The following is a 19,916-nucleotide window of genomic DNA, read 5'->3' as shown; positions in this document are numbered from 1 at the left end:
ACTAAAAGTATAAAAAATAAGCCGGGCATAGTAGAGCGTGCCTGTAATCCCAGCTACTTCGGAGGCTGAGGCAGGAGAATCGCTTGAGCCCAGGAGGTGGAGGTTGCTCGTGAGCCAAGATCGCACCATTGCACTCCAACTTGAGCAACAAGAGCGAAACTCCATCTCAGAAAAAAAAAAAGTAAAAAGAATTAGAAGTAATCAGAATCATGTTGCTATGATTGTACCCAAAGAAGTTGTTAATCCTAATTCAAGCCAACAATGGTGTGTTGAAAAAAATAAAAATTTAAAAATACTTAAAAAAAAGACGTTAAACCTAGGAGGAAATAGAAATATGTTACATAAAGATGAAAATGCTAAAGAAACATTTGGAAGATTTGAGGATTTTGTTTTCTTTTTTTTTTTTTCCCAAGACAGCATCTCGCTTTGTTGCCCAGGCTGGAATACAGTGGTCATCTCAGCTTGCTGCAACATCCACCTCCCAGGTTCAAACAATTCTCATGTCTCAGCCTCCTGAGTAGCTGGAATTACAAGCGTGCGCCAGCACACCCAGCTAATTTTTGTGTTTTTTTGCAGAGACTGGGTTTTTTACCATGTTGGTCAGGCTGGTCTTGAACTCCTGGTCTTAAGTGATCTGACCACCTCGGCCTCCCAAAGTGGCTTGAGCCACTGCGCCCTGCCTGTTTAAGTTGAGATTTTGTGCGGGGTTTTTAGTAGCTACAAACAGAACATTAATATCATGGTTTGGGGCCCTGTTCTTCATAATTATGGATTTCTCTAGTGGAACTCATAGTGTTCTTTCCCTTGTATTATTGTAAGATTTAAATTTTGTTTCTTTTTTTTTAAACTTCATATCAGGATATGGTTATACAAGCTCTTCAGAAAACTAACAACAGAAGTATAGAAGCAGCAATTGAATTCATTAGTAAAATGAGTTACCAAGATCCTCGACGAGAGCAGATGGCTGCAGCAGCTGCCAGACCTATTAATGCCAGCATGAAACCAGGTGATTAATCAAATATTTTATTTTCTCATCTCTTCTTTTACTGTGTAGTTTAAAAATAGTGAAGTCTATCAAATCTTCCTTCTTAGAAATTGTAAAAGCATCCCAGTAAATGAAAGTCTCAAATTAAGATAACATTATAATGTTATACCAAAATGAATTTAAGGATGGGGTCCTCACATTTAAAAGTTAATAGATAATTCTAGTAAGCAGCAGTCTAGATTGAGATCTATTTGGTAATACTGCAGCTGAAATATGTCTATTTTCCCTCCAAATCCCATCATTCAGACTACTCTTTTTTCTTTTTATATATTTTTTTCATATTATGGGAGTAAAATATGATCAACATAGAATATTTAGAAAATACAAACATCGCTGTTAATAACAATATTTTGGTGTATTTTGTTTCCCAGTCTTTTTTCCTGTGGGAAACCAGAATAGGTTTATCTATGCGTATTTTGATTCTTGTTGTTTAAGCAAAAAATGGGAACATACTAAAACCTACTTTTTTCACTTAATATAGCGTGTACAATTTTACTTGTTATTAAATTTTCTACAGAATAATTTTACTAGCCACATTAAAATAGACTTATTTGCTGACTGCAGTGGCTCACACCTATAAGCTCAATACTATGGGAGACTGATGAAGGAGGCTTACCTAAGCCCGGGTGATCCTGCCACTGCACTCCAGCCTGAGCAACAGAGCCAGACCCTGTCTCAAAACAAACAAACCAACAAAAAAGATGTATCATATACTTCATTTAACTAATCTCCCATTTTTGGGCATCGGCTTTATTTCCTTTATTATTTGCCATTATAGACAGCACTGCAGTAATTACCCTTATAGCTAAATCTTTGTACATACCTAATGATTTCCTAAAAGTAAGTTTTAGAAAACTTAAAAAACGTTAAGGCTTTTCATAGATATTGCTGTCTAGAAAGATAGTACCAATTTATTATTTTATTTTTTTATTTTTTTGAGATGGAGTTTCACTCTGTTGCCCAGGCTGGAGTACAGTGGCATGTTCTCAGCTCACTGCAACCTCTGCATCCCAGGTTCAAGCAGTTCTCCTGCCCCAGCCCACAAGTAGCTGGGATTACAGGTGCCCGCCACCATGCCCGGCTAATTTATTGTATTTTTAGTAGAGACGGGGTTTCACCATGTTGGCCAGACTGGTCTTGAACTCCTGACCTCAAGTGATCTGCCCTGTCTCAGCCTCCCGAAGTGCTGGGATTACAGGCGTGAGCCACCGTGCCCAGCTAGTAGTACCAATTTATATTCTCCCTATCCGTTTACTATGAGAATGCCTATGTTTGTAAAGCCTCGGTATTATTATTTTTGTCTGTTTAATGGTTATGGAAACACTATCTTATTTTACATTTGCATTTCTTTGATCACTGCATTTGTTTATTGGTTTGTTTTGGTGTTTGTTTGTTTTTGAGATGGAGTCTCACTCTGTCACCCAGGCCAGAGTGCAGTGGCGCAATCTTGGCTCACTGCAACCTCCACCCCCTGGGTTCAAGTGATTCTCCTGCCGCAGCCTGAGTAGTAGCTGGGATTATAGGCACCTGCCACCGTGCCCAGCTAATTTTTGTATTTTTAGTAGAGATGGGGTTTCACCATCTTGGCCATGCTGGTCTTGAACTCCTGACCTCGTGATCTGCCTGCCTTGGCCTCCCAAAGTGCTGGGATTATAGGTATGAGCCACCGCGCCCGGCCTATTGGTTATTTTTCATTGCCACTTTACCTCTTTTAATTTTTTTTTTTTTTTCTCTTTGAGACAGAGTCTTGTCACCCAGGCTGGAGTGCAGTGGCACAATCTTGGCTTACTGCAACCTCCACCTCCCAACCTCCGCCTCCCGGGTTCAAGCAGTTCTCCAGTGTCAGCCTCCAGAGTAGCTGGGGTTACAGGTGCACACCACCATGCTTGGCTAATTTTTGTATTTTTAGTAGAGATAGGGTTTCACCATGTAGGTCAGGCTGGTCTCAAACTCCTGACCTCGTTATCTGCCTGCCTCAGCCTCCCGAAGTGCTGGGATTATAGGCATGAGCCACCGCACCTGGCCTGTCTTTGTGTCCCGGTGCAGTGGCTTATGCCTGTAATCCCAGCACTTTGGGAGGCCAAGGCGGGCAGATCACCTGAGGTCGGGAGTTAGAGACCAGCCAGACCAACATGAAGAAACCCCGTCTCTACTAAAAATACAAAATTAGCTGGGTGTGGTGGCGCGTGTCTCTAATCTCAGCTACTTGAGAGGCTCAGGCAGGAGAATTGTTTGAACCCAGGAGGCGGATTTTGTGGTGAGCTGAGATCGCACCATTGCACTCCAGCCTGGGCCACAAGATCGAAACTCTGTCTCAGAAAAAAAAAAAAAAAGAAAAGAAAAGAAAAAGAATTGATTTATAAGAGGGCTATAGTCATTCTTCCTATTCAACAAATTTTTATTGGTCAACCACTGTTTCAGGCTCTTTGTTCTGCATTGGGTAAGTTCTTGCCCTTTTGTGGAGCTTACCTAGTAAGGGAGATTAAATAACCACCCAGATACATGTAGAATTACAGCTATATATGGTGTGAATGAAGAGAGGAGAGTTACATGGTACTGTGGACTCATATAATAGTGGGATTTTTTTTTTTAACCGCATCAAGAAGTTCAGAAAAACCCTTCCTAACAAACTGATAATAAAGCTGATATCTGAAGAAGTACAGAGTTAATGGGAATGGGTTTAGTGAGTGTCCCTTTGCATGGCTGCTTTGGCAGATTCTGATGCCACAAAAAAGTGAAAATGCTTGGAGCACTGAACACAGGATTGTGAAATGTGACTGGAAAAGTCCATAGGGGCCTGACTCTGCAGAACGGTTTATTAATTTTATGCTAAGAGCAGCAGAAAGGTGTAGAAGTGTTTCAAGCAGGGTAATAACATTATTAGATTTGTATTTCAGAAAGATGGCTGCGATGGATGAGAATGGGTTAGAGAGGAGCGAGGATAGATATGAGGACAGGTGTGATAGGAAACACAGTAGTTTGTGAGGGTGATTTGGGCTTGGGCAATAGCAGTGAAGAAAATAAATGAATTAAGAGGGATGGGAGTGGTAAAATTGACAAGGACTTGGTAATAGATTACATATGGTGCGTGATGGTAGAAGGGGATAACTTAGGTTTTTGGCTTAGAAAAATAGATGGATGATAATACCCTACATTAAGAAAGGGAATGTTAAGAGAGAATGGAATTGGGTGGGAAAGATCATAAATCTGGCTATAGTTTTCCAACTGAAGATGTCAGGTAGGGAGCTGGGTATGTATGTATGAGCCATACATATGAAATAGGTCACCTAAGGGATGTTACATAGACAAAATAATAAGATGGCCTGCAACCAAGCTTATTATTTAATAGCTAGTAGGAAGGGGTAAACCTGCAAAGGGGACAGAGAAGAAATAGGTGAAAAGGAAGAAAACCAATAAGGTTTTCAGTGTTTTGGAAGCCACAGTAAGAGAATGTTTCAAGAAGGGGAGGGAATGGTCAAAATGCCAAATACTGCTAAGAAAGAGATACTGACCAAGATGAGAGCTAAAAAATAATCTTGTTGACTTTAGTGACGTGGTGTATTAGTTTGCTAGGGCTGCCATAACAAAATAACACAGACTGGGTAGCTTAAACAATGAAGATTTATTTGAGTGCTGGAGACTAGAAGTCCAAGATTAGTTACTGGCAGGTCTAGTTTCTTCTGAGGCCATTCTCCTTGGCTTGCAGATGGCTGCCGCCTTGCTGTGTCCTCATATGTTTGTCCCTCTGCATGTGCATGTGTCTGGGGTCTCCATCTCCATGTCCAAATTTTCTCTTACAGGGATACAGGTCATACTGCATTAGGACCCACCCTAATGACCTAATTTAATCTTAATTACCAAATACAGTCACATCTTGTACTGGTGATTAGGACTTCAGCATATGGATTGGGGGTTCAGCAAATGAGGTAACTTGTCATGTCATGGGGGCATAATTCAGATTGGAGTGGGTTGAGGACTAAATATAGGATATGTAGTAGTAAAAAAAACAAGGTATACCTTCAAGAAGTGTTTCTGCAGGAGAGAGTGAGGATGTTAGCAAGAGTAGTGCTTCTCAAACCATCTATGGTGATTTTTCAAATTTCCAGTTCATCATGACTTCAATTCATAATTTTATAACATACAATAAATTATTAGAAAATGAAAATTTAAGTGCCACACATGGTAGCTCACGCTTGTGATCACAGCACTTTGGGAGACTGAGGCAGGAGGATCACTTGAGCTCAGAAGTTTTAGACCAGCCTGAGCATCATGGTGAAACCCTGGCTCTACAAAAAATTATCCAGGTTTGGTGACATGTGCCTGTAGTCCCACCTACTCAGGAGGCTGAGTTGGGGGGATTGCTTGTACCCAGAAAGTTGAGGCTGCAGTGAGCTGTGATTGCGCCGCTGCACTCCAGCCTGGGCAATAGAGTGAGCCCCTTTCTCAAAAAAAAAAAAAAGAAAGTTAAAATTTTAAATGACATAAAAATATAAGTTTAGGCTGGGCACAGTGGCTCACACCTGTAATCCCGGCTACTGGGGAGGCTGGGGCGGGTGGATCACCTGAGGTTAGGAGTTCGAGACCAGCCTGACCAACATGGAGAAACCCCGTGTCTAATAAAAATACAAAATTAGCTGGGCGTGGTGGTGCATGCCTGTAATCCCAGCTACTGGGGAGGCTGAGGCAGGAGAATCACTTGAACCTGGGAGGCAGAGATTGCGGTGAGCCGAGATCGCACCATTGCACTCCAGCCTGGGCAACGAGAACAAAACTCCGTCTCAAAAAAAAAAAAAAAAAAGAAAAGAATACATATATGTATATGTTTAAATAGTTTATCATTGTATTTAACAGACATAAGTTTATTCTGTCAGATTTCTATAAATGTTTCTCAATCCTCACTCTCCATTTCCATACTTAATCTCATGTCAGTTTGTGATATATCTTATGTCAGTTTGTGGACCAGCACCAGATAACACTTTGAGGTAGAGCTCTATATATGGGAGTGGAAGGAGAGTCTTATTATTTTTTTTTTTAAGTAAAGACTTAAACATGTTTAAAAGATAATTGGAAGACTCCAGTTAAGAGGATGAAATTAAATATTCAAGAGATACTTGAGGATCAAGTAAGCTTCCTGAGAAGCCGGGAGGAATAGGATCCAAAGCATAGCATGAGGGACTATTAGCCTTAGATAGAGGAACAGCCATTTTTCTCTAACAGCAGCAGATGGGCCTAGGTTATGTAAGGAAGCTAAGGGAGTACTTTCTGATGCCTGCTGTTTTCTCTGAAATAGAAAACCAAGTCATTTTCTAAGAGTGATGAGTGAGGACTAGAGCAGGCAGTTTGAGGAGACTGAGGACTGGCAATAGTGGAGACTATAGAAAGAGTTTCCTGGTGGTGCTGAGGCCATTGAAGGATGCTGGTCTTGAATTATAGTAAAATCAGTCTGCCCACTGCATCACTTTTTCTTTTAAGTTAAAAACAACAACAAAAAAAGATAGCTGGAATTATCCCTGACTGGAGTTTCACTAAACAAGTACAAAATAAGATCGATAATATTGCTAAAAGGGTAATTTTTTTTTTTTGAGACAGGCATGAGCCACCGTGCCCAGCCTGGAAGGATAATTTAAATCCTTAATCAGAGCGTACTCCTCCTCTACCTTTATCGGCTTCTTATTCTTCCAAATTCCTTGTCCATGGCCTGGCTACCTCTTAGATCCCATCCAATACCACTTTCCCCCTTCATTTACTGTTCTACAGCCGTACTGGGTTTATTTTGTTCTTGGAAAATACCAAGCTCCCACCTCAGGACCTTTATGCAGTCTTTTTTTTTTTTGAGACAAAGTTTTGCTCTGTCGCCCAGACTGGAGTGCAGTGGCGCTATCTCAGCTCACTGCAACCTCTGCCCCCTGAGTTCCAGTGATTCTTCTGCCTCAGCCTCCCAGGTAGCTGGGATTACAGGCATGTGCCACCATACCCAGCTAATTTTTGTATTTTTAGTAGAGACAGGGTTTCACCATGTTGGCCAGGCTGGTCTTGAACTCCTGACCTCAGGTGATCCGCCCACCTCGGCCTCCTAAAGTGCTAGGATTACAGGCTTGAGCCACCGCGCCTGGCCTGTGCTGTCTGAACTCATATATTATCCCTCAGAGGAGCCCTTATCCCTTTCTAGCCTCCTGTTACTCTCTATCATTTGATGCCATTTATGTTTCATTCACAGAGCATTTATCATACCCTGAAGTTACCTCGTTTATTTATTCACCTGCTTTGTGTCTGGCTTCTCCTTCGAGAATGTAGGTTCATGGGCCAGGGATGTTCTGTTGTTTACCAATGTCATTGGATTGCTTAGAGCAGTGCCTGGCATATAGTTGATGCGCAATAAATATTTAATGAACAGCCCAGGTGCAGTGGCTCACGCCTGTAATCCCAGCACTTTGGGAGGCCAAGGTGGGCGGGTCACGACGTCAGGAATTCAAGACCAGCCTGGCCAGCATAGTGAAACCCCATCTCTACTAAAAATACAAAAAATTAGCCAGGCGTGGTGGTGGGTGCCTGTAATCCCAGCTACTTGGGAGGCTGAGGCAGGAGAATCGTTTAAACCCGGGAGGCAGAGGTTGCAGTGAGCTGAGATTGCGCCATTGCATTCCAGCCTAGGTGACAAAGCGAAGACTCCATGTCAAAAAACAAACAAACAAACAAACAAAAAACCCAAATATTTAATGAATGAATAAAAAGGAGGTGATCTCAGAGAAAAAGAATAGAGAGGGAAGAACAAAGTGATAGACCATGGATTTAAGTTGGATAAAATGTGTCATAAAGAAAGAGGAAGGCCAGGCTAGGCAAGGTGGCTCATGCCTGGAATCCCAGCACTTTGGGAGGCTAAGACGGGCGGATCATGAGGTCAGGAGATCGAGACCATCCTGGCTAACACTGTGAAACCCTGTCTCTACTAAAAATACAAAAACCTTAGCCGGGCGTGGTGGTGGGCGCCTGTAGTCCTAGCTACTCAGGAGGCTGAGGCAGGAGAATGGCGTGAACCCAGGAGGCGGAGCTTGCAGTGAGCCGAGATCGCACCACTGCACTCCAGCCTGGGCGACAGAGCGAGACTCCGCCTCAAAAAAAAAAAAAAAAAAGAGGAGGAGGGCCAAGTACGGTGGCTCACGCCTGTAATCCCAGCACTTTGGAGGCCAAGGTGGGAGGACTGCTTGAAGCCAGGAGTTTGAGACCAGCCTGGGTATATTAGGGAGACCCCGTCTCTACAAAAAGTTTTAAAAATAGGCTAGGCTTAGTGTCTCCTGCCTATAATCCTAGCATTTTGGGAGGCTGAGGAAGGAGGATCACTTGAGCCCAGGAGTTTGAGACCAGCCTGGGCAACTTAGATACCATCTCTACAAAAATAAATAAATAAAATAATTAGCTGGGCATGGTGATGCATGCCTGTAATCCCAACTACTTGGAAGGCTGAGGTGGGAGGATTGCTTGAGCCCAGGGGTTCAAGGCTGCAGTGATTCATGATCATGCCACTGCCCTCCAGCCTGGGTGACATCAAGACTGTCTCAAAAGAATAAAAATAAGAAAAAGGAGGACTGATAAAGTAGGGGATTAACCTTGGAGATGTTGGCCGGATGCAGTAGCTCATGCCTGTAATCCCAACACTTTGGGATGCTGAGGTGGGCAGATCACCTGAGGTCAGGAGTTCAAGACCAGCCTGACCAACATGGTGAAACCCCATTTCTACTGAAAATACAAAAATTAGCTGGGTGTGGTGGCACCTGCCTGTAATCCCAGCTACACAAGGGGCTGAGGCAGGAGAATCGCTTAAACCCAGGAGGCAGAGGTTTCACTGAGCCGAGATCATGCCACCGCGCTCCAGCCTGCGCGACAGAGCAAGTCTCTGTCTCAAAAAAAAAAAAAAAAAAAAAATCTTGGAGATCTTGGTGAGGTTGCTACTTAATAAAGTTTAAAAACTTTTGCAGTAGGAGTAAACAGAAGAAGAAGTTGTGGTCTGGGAGTATAAGCGTATAAACCTTAAAGTAGTGATTCTGAAACAAGAGCAGATATGAGTAATACCAAAGTTTGAAATACAATCATGAGAATGATACTTGATGTGGAGTGGAAAAGGGGACATCAAGAAGCTGAGATATGAGGGCAATAGATGCTTTATCCTCGTGGATATTGAGGTTACAGGATGAAGGCAGGGCTTAGGGTAGACTGAATGCTGAAGCTGTGGCTGAATGAAATAGAGCACATAGGCAGGAGCTCATTAGGTGAGAGGAATTAGTGTGGCCTCCCACATAGCATGAAGTTCAAAAGAGCTGGCTTTTTAAAAGGAATAATATCAACCTGTAAGAACAAATGTTAGAACCCCATCTTTAGGCCAGATTATTTTTAGAGAAAACCTTAATTTCAAAGGGCTGAAAGGAAAGTAGTATCAGCAGAAGAAAACCAGCTTCAAGGAGGTGGCAGGAAAGCTTGGAGGAGAGGTTACTGATAAGGCACATTTGCTGGCTGTGGAGCCTAGTGGATCCGGAGGGCATGGTGGAAAGTTTCGGGAAGTGGAAGAACATGGAGAGCTCTGTGGGAGGCGCAGAACAACAGGGGTGACTGTATACTCTAAAAGCTGAATGAGTGACATGGTGTATTTGGCCTCAGCTGGCCTCTGAGGAAAGTGAGAAAGAGCCTGATGGCCAGAGGACTTCTCCAGTTTATCCGGAATGATTATGTTCCCCAAACATTATTTACTCACTTGCTTTTCGTCTGGCTCCTCCTTCGAGAATGTAGACCCAAAATGCTGTCCAGCCTAGATGAAAGGGAGTGTTAAACTGAACATTATGAACATTTACCACATTTTACCACTTTTTTTCTCAGATGTATTGTTAGATATATTTTTGCCCGGGATGATGTTGACCTTTCAAATTTATTAGTATTCTTTTTTGTTTTGTTTTTAATGGTAATGAGTGTTTGTATTTAGATCTCTACTTTTGTCATGCCTGGGAAGACATTCACAAGAGGTACCCCAATATTATCAAATGGTCTTTTGTTTTTTTCTGGTGCGTACATGATTTCATCTTTAATATTTAAACCTTTAGTCTTTCTAGAATGTATATATGTATTGTCTTTATACCAGTGTATCTTGTATATTTTTCCTAAGTGACTGGACTATTCTATTTTAAATACTTCTCTTTTTTTGGTATTGTTTTTTTTTTTTTTGCTTGTTTTATTGATATGGAAATTCCATTAAAGACAGTTTCTGTAAAATCTATACCTTATTTAATGTTCAGCTAATTATAGCCTACTATCTTTTTCTGTTTTAAAAACCATATTAAAAGGCCAGGTGCAGTGGCTCACACCTGTAATCCCAGCACTTTGGAAGGCTTAGGAGGGCAGATCACTGGAGGTCGGGAGTTTAAGACCAGCCTCGCTAACATGGCGAAACCCCGTCTCTACTAAAAATACAAAAGTTAGCTGGGCGTGGTGGCGTGCGCCTGTAGTCCCAGATACTCAGGAGGCTGAGGAAGGAGAATTACTTGAACCCGGGAGACAGAGGTTGCAGTGAGTCTGTGCCACTGCACTCCAGCCTGGGTGACAGAGTGAGACTTTGTCTCAATTTAAAAATATAGATATATATTAAAATATATTTAAAATCAGTAGTAGCTATGAAAATTACAAATAGATACGCCCTTTGGCCTAATAATGCTACCTCTAATAATTTATCTACAAATATACATGCATATATATGAAATTATATCTCTTCAAAAATATATATATATTTTTTTTTTGAGATGGAGTCTTGCACTGTCACCCAGGCTGGAGTGCAGTGGCATGATCTCAGTTCACTGCAGCGTTGGCCTTCTTGGTTCACGCAATTCTCCTGCCTCAGCCTCCCAAGTGGCTGGGACTACAGGTGCACACCACCACGCCTGGCTAATTTTTTTGTATTTTTAGTAGAAATGGAGTTTCACCATGTTGGCCAGGCTGGTCTCAAACTCCTGGCCTCAAGTGATCTGCCTACCTCAGCCTCCCAAAGTGCTGGGATTACAGGCGTGAGCCACCACGCCTGGTCAAAAATAAATAAAATTCTAAAAGGTAAAAGGAAACCACTTAGTGAAATTTTATTTTTATAACTCTTTTTTTTCTTTTTTTGCTAAATTGAGCTAAATAACATGTATTATTACCTCACATATCATTTTTTTGTAGTGAGAATACTTCAAATTTACTCTCAGCAATTTTCAGGGGTACAATACGTTGTTATTAACTACAGTCACCATTTTGTACAAGAGATCACTTGAACTTTTTTATATTTTTATAATTCTTGAAAGAGAATTGAGTATCATTTGTAATATCAGAATTGCAAGCTAAGGTTTTCAAAAATTAGAGGTTAAAAACATGATTCTTTTTTCTCTTTATCTCTCTTATAACCATAGGGAATGTGCAACAATCAGTTAACCGCAAACAGAGCTGGAAAGGTTCTAAAGAATCCTTAGTTCCTCAGAGGCATGGCCCGCCACTAGGAGAAAGTGTGGCCTATCATTCTGAGAGTCCCAACTCACAGACAGATGTAGGAAGACCTTTGTCTGGATCTGGTATATCAGCATTTGTTCAAGCTCACCCTAGCAACGGACAGAGAGTGAACCCCCCACCACCACCTCAAGTAAGGAGTGTTACTCCTCCACCACCTCCAAGAGGCCAGACTCCCCCTCCAAGAGGTACAACTCCACCTCCCCCTTCATGGGAACCAAACTCTCAAACAAAGCGCTATTCTGGAAACATGGAATACGTAATCTCCCGAATCTCTCCTGTCCCACCTGGGGCATGGCAAGAGGGCTATCCTCCACCACCTCTCAACACTTCCCCCATGAATCCTCCTAATCAGGGACAGAGAGGCATTAGTTCTGTTCCTGTTGGCAGACAACCAATCATCATGCAGAGTTCTAGCAAATTTAACTTTCCATCAGGGAGACCTGGAATGCAGAATGGTACTGGACAAACTGATTTCATGATACACCAAAATGTTGTCCCTGCTGGCACTGTGAATCGGCAGCCACCACCTCCATATCCTCTGACAGCAGCTAATGGACAAAGCCCTTCTGCTTTACAAACAGGGGGATCTGCTGCTCCTTCGTCATATACAAATGGAAATATTCCTCAGTCTATGATGGTGCCAAACAGAAATAGTCATAACATGGAACTATATAACATTAGTGTACCTGGACTGCAGACAAATTGGCCTCAGTCATCTTCTGCTCCAGCCCAGTCATCCCCGAGCAGTGGGCATGAAATCCCTACATGGCAACCTAACATACCAGTGAGGTCAAATTCTTTTAATAACCCATTAGGAAATAGAGCAAGTCACTCTGCTAATTCTCAGCCTTCTGCTACAACAGTCACTGCAATTACACCAGCTCCTATTCAACAGCCTGTGAAAAGTATGCGTGTATTAAAACCAGAGCTACAGACTGCTTTAGCACCTACACACCCTTCTTGGATACCACAGCCAATTCAAACTGTTCAACCCAGTCCTTTTCCTGAGGGAACCGCTTCAAATGTGACTGTGATGCCACCTGTTGCTGAAGCTCCAAACTATCAAGGACCACCACCACCCTACCCAAAACATCTGCTGCACCAAAACCCATCTGTTCCTCCATACGAGTCAATCAGTAAGCCTAGCAAAGAGGATCAGCCAAGCTTGCCCAAGGAAGATGAGAGTGAAAAGAGTTATGAAAATGTTGATAGTGGGGATAAAGAAAAGAAACAGATTACAACTTCACCCATTACTGTTAGGAAAAACAAGAAAGATGAAGAGCGAAGGGAATCTCGTATTCAAAGTTATTCTCCTCAAGCATTTAAATTCTTTATGGAGCAACATGTAGAAAATGTACTCAAATCTCATCAGCAGCGTCTACATCGTAAAAAACAATTAGAGAATGAAATGATGCGGGTAAAACCTTTTAAAATGTCCATTTTTATACTTAATCATCTGTTTGCTTGGTGTTTATTTTAAAATATTGTGTCCAGTATTTTTCTTTCTTTTTATAGCTAAATAAAATATATTATCAGTTACAGAATTTAAAAGTGAATAAATATTAAAGTACTTTTGATTTTAGCATTTTATTTTAGTATTTCAAGATTTATTCAGAATTTCCTATAATAAAATCTCGTGTAAATTAAGAAAAATATAATTTGCGGTATACAGTTTAGGTGTACATAATACCTTTATATGAAAATTGGAGGAAGGGTTGTCTTCTAGGTTTCATACAATATCTTACAACATTTAAAAATAAACTAGAAATATGTGGGTCTCAGGCTGGGGCATGGTGGCTCACGCCTGTAATCAAAGCACTTTGGAAGGCTGAGGCAGGCAGATCATGAGGTCAGGAGATCGAGACCATCCTGCCTAACACAGTGAAACCCTGTCTCTACTAAAAATACCAAAAAAAATTAGCTGGGCGTGGTGGCGGGCGCCTGTAGTCCCAGCTACTCGGAAGGCTGAGGCAGGAGAATGGCGTGAACCCGGGAGGTGGAGGTTGCAGTGAGCTGAGATTGCGCCACTGCACTCCAGTGTGGGCGACAGAGCGAGACTCCGTCTCAAAAAAAAAAAAAAAAAAAGAAAAAATAAATATGTGGGTCTCATCTCTTGATATACTTATAAAACATTTACTTTTAGAAAATTTGGAGTTTATAGGTTTATTCATCACATATATCTTATTAAAAAGTGTAAAGAAGTTTCCTTCAGTTATATCTCCCTTCTCATTTCATTTTTATAATATACTGGAGAAAAATGTGCTAAAATTATTTAGTGAAACTATACTAAAAGGGAGATCAGAGTAAATAAACACACTTTAATCTGTGTTGTCATTCCACATAGATCTCTAGATATTAAGGTAGTACGATCATCATTTTTTTTTTTTTTTGAGACGACATCTCACTCTGTCGCCAGGCTGGAGTGCAGTGGCGCCATCTCGGCTCACTGCAACCTCCGCCTCCCGGGTTCAAGCAGTTCTCCTGCCTCAGCCTCCCCACTAGCTGGGACTACAGGCGCCCGTCAGCACGCTGAGCTAATTTTTTATTTTTAGTAGAGGCGGGGTTTCCCCGTGTTGGCCAGGCCGGTCTTGATCTCTTGACCCCGTGACCCACCCGCGTCTGCCTCCCAAAGCACTGGGATTACAGGCATGAGCCACTGTGCCTGGCCATTATTGTTTTTATCATATGCTTAGAGTTCGAAGATTTGACTCCTAATCTTACATCTGTCACTCACAATCCAAGAGGCTTAACCTTGTGATTAAACACCTTTATATACTTGAACCATTCTTTTAAAATGATTTTAACAAATCTGATTTTACAGTATTATTATTTCTATTTTATATTTTATTAAATGAGAAATACCATAATAATTTCTATGACTTATCCATATTTTAGTTCTTAGGATTTCTTACTAAAGTCTGCCTATGTGTATTTTCTTAGTTTATTTTTCCTTTTTCCTCTTCACTTTCACTAATAGCTGATTTAAACTTTTATGGTGTTGGAAGCTTTGCTGACTTCTGTAGTCTCCATTACTGTGTAGGCAAGTAAGATTTTAAGAGAAACAGTTCTGAACTAAGCCTGGCATGCCATCCTTCTTAAAAGATTTTGCTTGCAAATGTGAATCCTAACAGAAGCATGTGGTTGCTCTATTTTAGTCTTGTATTTCTAGAATTAGACCCCACTTTTCCAACTGGATTTCTTTTCTATTTAAACCCTTTAATTAATTCTTTATTAATTAGCCAAAATGTTTCCCCTTCTAAATCCAGGCATTCCATATCTATAATACTTAGAAGTTAGTTTTTGTTTTTAATCTATTTTTTGATATTTTCATGAGTCACACTGAATTATTCCTAAGTATCCAAAGGATATCTTGTAAACAACCAGGTTGTTCTTTTCGAAGTAGGAGAAACCCTTTGCAATTTGTGTTAGTGGTAGACGGTGAGTCGCACCTTTACTCTGATGCCCTGAAAAATAGAAAAGGAAAGATTATTAATGACTGTTGTATATTTATTGAGAATAGGGAAAGGATTGGTGGGTTAGAAAAGGCATTGTTTTGTTGTTCTTTGGTACATTAATTTTTTAGAATAAATGAGCCTGGAGTGGAAGAATTTTTTTTCATGAAAGACAAAATAGGAAGAATATTTGAGGCCTAGGCATTCCACCAAGAGAAGCATATACAGAGAGATAAATGAATATGCATGTTAACATGTTAACAGATGTTTGTTGCACATTGAGAACCTTTTCTTTTTTTTTTTTTTTTCGGAGTGCATTAGAGAAGAGTAGAAAGCTTACTCATCTGGTACCCTCTTCTTGCGCTCCACAGCTGAATTTGCATATGTACTCACTTTGAATATCCTTTTAACTACCCCTTAGGCTGCACTTTTGATCATTAATTTCCTTTGAAATGTTTTATAGATTTCTAACATGCTTTATTAAAAATTATGCATTTAACCTTTAAATATATGCCTGAATTTTTCCCAAGCTATTTCTTAATATTCAATATTGAAGAAGATAATTCTTATTTAACATCTAGTTTATTTGCCTAGGTTGGATTATCTCAAGATGCCCAGGATCAAATGAGAAAGATGCTTTGCCAAAAAGAATCTAATTACATCCGTCTTAAAAGGGCTAAAATGGACAAGTCTATGTTTGTGAAGATAAAGACACTAGGAATAGGAGCATTTGGTGAAGTCTGTCTAGCAAGAAAAGTAGATACTAAGGCTTTGTATGCAACAAAAACTCTTCGAAAGAAAGATGTTCTTCTTCGAAATCAAGTCGCTCATGTTAAAGCTGAGAGAGATATCCTGGCTGAAGCTGACAATGAATGGGTAGTTCGTCTATATTATTCATTCCAAGATAAGGACAATTTATACTTTGTAATGGACTACATTCCTGGGGGTGATATGATGAGCCTATTAATTAGAATGGGCATCTTTCCAGAAAATCTGGCACGATTCTACATAGCAGAACTTACCTGTGCAGTTGAAAGTGTTCATAAAATGGGTTTTATTCATAGAGATATTAAACCTGATAATATTTTGATTGATCGTGATGGTCATATTAAATTGACTGACTTTGGCCTCTGCACTGGCTTCAGATGGACACACGATTCTAAGTACTATCAGAGTGGTAAGTAAACTCATAAAATTTATTTTAGTTTGTTCATAATAATGTAATTTATTGATGTAGTAAAATATAAGATGGTATCATCACTGGATGAGAGCCAGAAGATGTGGGTCAGGTCTTGATTCTGTTGGATAAACTTGAGTGAATCCTTTAGGCACTTAGACTTATAAAATGAAAGAATGTCCTAGACTTGATTGTTTCTAAATATTATTAACATTTTTGAGTCACACCTTTTACATTTTATTTGAAAATATGCCAGACAAACAACTTTTTTTTTTTTTTTTGATGGAGTCTCGCTCTGTCACCCAGGCTGGAGTGCAGTGGCACGATCTTGGCTCACTGCAATATCCCTCTCCCGGGTTCAAGTGATTCTCCTGCCTCAGCCTCCCGAGTAGCTGGGATTATAAGCACCCGCCAGTATGCCCGGCTAATTTTTGTATTTTTAATAGAGATGGGGTTTCGCCATGTTGGCCAGGCTGATCTCGAACTCCTGACCTCAGGTGATCCACCTGTCTCAGCCACCCAAAGTGCTGAGATTATAGGTGTGAGCCCCTGCGCCTGGCCAAAAACATTTTAAAAATAATTTTTTAATGAATCCTCATATCCAACATTCAGTTAAAGAACTAGATTATCAGTACTTTAGAAGCCCCTAAACAATCACTTCCCCTTTTCTCCTCCAGAAAGATAATTATTATTTCAGAACTTTATAATTAGTTCTTTACTTTTATCGATCCTTTTATCACAAATGTGTATATCTCTAAATAATATATTATTTCATTTTGCCTACTCTTTAACCTTTATTTAAATATAATCTATATATATTCTTTGTGTTGACTTGTTTGAGGTTCCTCCATGTTATTGCTTGTAACATTTATTTTCACTACTATTTAGGACTTCATTACATGACTGTTACACAACTTATATAACCCTAAACACTTTATGATCCTTGATCCTATTTTATCCTCACAATGTCACTGTGAGGCAGGATGAAGAAACTGAGACCTAGTTAGATGAAGTAACTTGCCCAAGGTCAGACAGAAATCAAGTGTAAGGGCTAGGCTTTGAACCCAGGTTTGTCTGATTTCAGGGCCCATGTTATTTCTACTACACCACACTGCCTCACCAAGATCCCTCCAAGCGCTAATGGAAGTGTAAGTCAATCTAACATTTGTTAAATACTATGTACTAGGTGCTTAACCATATATTCTAATATGCTCACAACAATTCTCTGAGGTAAGTATTATTAGCCTCCTGTGCTTCTGTGAACACAAGTAGATTGACATTAAAATGGGTAGAACTGAGACAATTGAACCTACTTTAATGTTCGACATAGTGGAATTTAGTGTCTTCCCAGATTCGACTGAATTATTACCTGGAAAGCTTCTTAAAAATATGATTCCTAGGCTCTATTCCCATCTTTTGATCAAAAATCTTCACTGGGGCATAGAAATCTTTTTGTTGTTTTTTGTTTGTTTGTTTGTTTGTTTTTGAGACGGAGTCTCGCTCTGTTGCCCAGGCTGGAGTGCAGTGGCGCAATCTCGGCTCACTGCTAGCTCTGCCTCCCGGGTTCACGCCATTCTCTTGCCTCAGCTTCCCAAGTAGTTGGGACTACAGCCGCCTGCAACCACGCCCGGCTATTTTTTTTTTTTTTTTTTTTTGTATTTTTAGTAGAGACCAGGTTTCACCGTGTTAGCCAGGACGGTCTCAATCTCCTGACCTCATGATCCGCCTGCCTCCGCCTCCCAAAGTGGCTGGGATTACAGGCGTGAGCGACCACACCCGGCCTGTTTGTTTTTTTTTTGAGACGGAGTTTTGGTCTGTTGCCAGGCTGGAGTGCAGTGGCGCGATCTCGGCCCACTGCAACCTCCATCTCCTGGGCTCAAGCGATTCTCCTGCTTCAGCCTCCCAAGTAGCTGGAATTACAGGTGTGCTCCACCACACCCAGCTAATTTTTGTATTTTTAGTAGAGATGGGGTTTCACCGTGTTGGCCAGGATGATCTCAATCTCTTGACCTCGTGATCCACCCTCCCTGGCCTCCCAAAGGGAAATCATATTTTAATCAAACATCCCAGATAAATATTACAGTTAGGTTAATTTCTTATATTCTAGGTGATTTCATGCCATCTATATGTCAATGAATTCCAAATCTCTCTCTCCAGAAATGGCCTTTCTCTGAAATTCGTAATTTCTCTATCCAGCTGCTTCCTGGCTATCTTCACATGGCTTTCAAATAGGCCTTTCAAACTTCACATGACCCATAAAGAACTTTTTTTTTTAAGCATAAATCAGATACTGTTATCTTCTTGCTTCGAACTCTGCAGTATCTTCTCACTTTACTTGAGGTAAAAGGCAGACCATTTCTATTGCTTGCAAAACCCACGTGTATTCCTGCCGCATTTCTGACAGTTCTTGCCCCATTTCCTACAGTTCTCCCCTTTATCAGCTGTGCTGGTCTTCTCTCTGTTGCTGTTATTTCTGTGTGGAATACCTAATCCTGATTTATAAATGGTTGAGTCCTTCTTGTTTTTTTACGGTTTAGCTGAAGTCACCTTCTTAACTGGTCTTCCCTAGCCATTCAGTCTTATGTAGCTATCCAGTCACATTTGTTACATCACCCTGTGTTGATTCTCTGTGTAGGGTATGTCACTGTTCCTTATATGTGTAATTGTTTGTTTTGTTTCTTTTCCTACTAGAATGTAACCAGAGCTTTGTCGTCTTATCACTGTCATTTATTGAATGAAAGATGGATCTAATTTGTTTGAAAGTTTGTCCAGAGTAGTAACAGGGAGTGGGCTAAATAACAAACTCTTAATCTCCCCATGACTCATATTGTTGTTATTTAACATTGCATAAATTACTAAATCTTAGGCTAATTTTTTTTTAAGTGTAAAATCCTTCCTATTGACATCTCAGAAAATAGGCTCTAATTGGTAATAAACACCATCAGTGATTTGGCATACATTGTGTCTTAGTTTGTCACAAGGGAGAATGTTGTTAACCCTAAACCACGATGTCAGAAGATTAAATAGACTTCAGGTTTACTGTTGTCCTTGTTGACTTTATTTACTTATTCTTTTGTTGTGCAGGTGACCATCCACGGCAAGATAGCATGGATTTCAGTAATGAATGGGGGGATCCCTCAAGCTGTCGATGTGGAGACAGACTGAAGCCATTAGAGCGGAGAGCTGCACGTCAGCACCAGCGATGTCTAGCACATTCTTTGGTTGGGACTCCCAATTATATTGCACCTGAAGTGTTGCTACGAACAGGTAAAGCACTTCTTTCATATATATCCTCAGTAGGCCTTTAGACCAGCCAAAACGACACTAGAATATGCCTTATTTTTCAGGCTTATAATAAAAGTATTAATTTTAAAGTACAAATTGGTGATTTAATGTAAATTTTTATTGTATTCTGAGCATTTTTAAAGTGCTTATAAATAACTTTGTTATCTTATTTTAGGATACACACAGTTGTGTGATTGGTGGAGTGTTGGTGTTATTCTTTTTGAAATGTTGGTGGGACAACCTCCTTTCTTGGCACAGACACCATTAGAAACACAAATGAAGGTAAGGTATGGCATCTATATCAAAAGAATTCTCACAAAGTTGCTACATCATTGACTTTTATTTATTAGTACTTAGAGCATTTTAGTCTGGAGTTAAAGAATGAACTTGGGCCGGGTGCAGTGGCTCACACCCATAATGCCAGTTCTTTGGGAGGCTG

The 19,916-nt window shown here is 40.5% G+C and overlaps 1 protein-coding gene across 3 annotated transcripts in view; it reads left to right on the top strand.

The window, feature by feature from the left end:
• LATS1 (large tumor suppressor kinase 1) overlaps positions 1–19,916 on the top strand; it is a 59,808-nt gene that overhangs the window by 21,942 nt on the left and 17,950 nt on the right. For all 3 annotated transcript variants that reach the window (XM_019030105.2, XM_063707940.1, XM_055390828.2), the window contains 5 exons: positions 859–1,006; positions 11,467–12,980; positions 15,610–16,192; positions 19,277–19,459; positions 19,653–19,759. In XM_019030105.2, the coding sequence (XP_018885650.1) occupies positions 859–1,006; positions 11,467–12,980; positions 15,610–16,192; positions 19,277–19,459; positions 19,653–19,759 (2,535 nt within the window). The remainder of the gene's footprint in view (positions 1–858; positions 1,007–11,466; positions 12,981–15,609; positions 16,193–19,276; positions 19,460–19,652; positions 19,760–19,916) is intronic.

This window comes from Gorilla gorilla, chromosome 5 (assembly GCF_029281585.2).
Source record: "Gorilla gorilla gorilla isolate KB3781 chromosome 5, NHGRI_mGorGor1-v2.1_pri, whole genome shotgun sequence".
NCBI lineage: Eukaryota > Metazoa > Chordata > Mammalia > Primates > Hominidae > Gorilla > Gorilla gorilla.
Note: the sequence above shows the minus strand (reverse complement) of the source record. Positions and strands in the feature narration are given on the sequence as shown.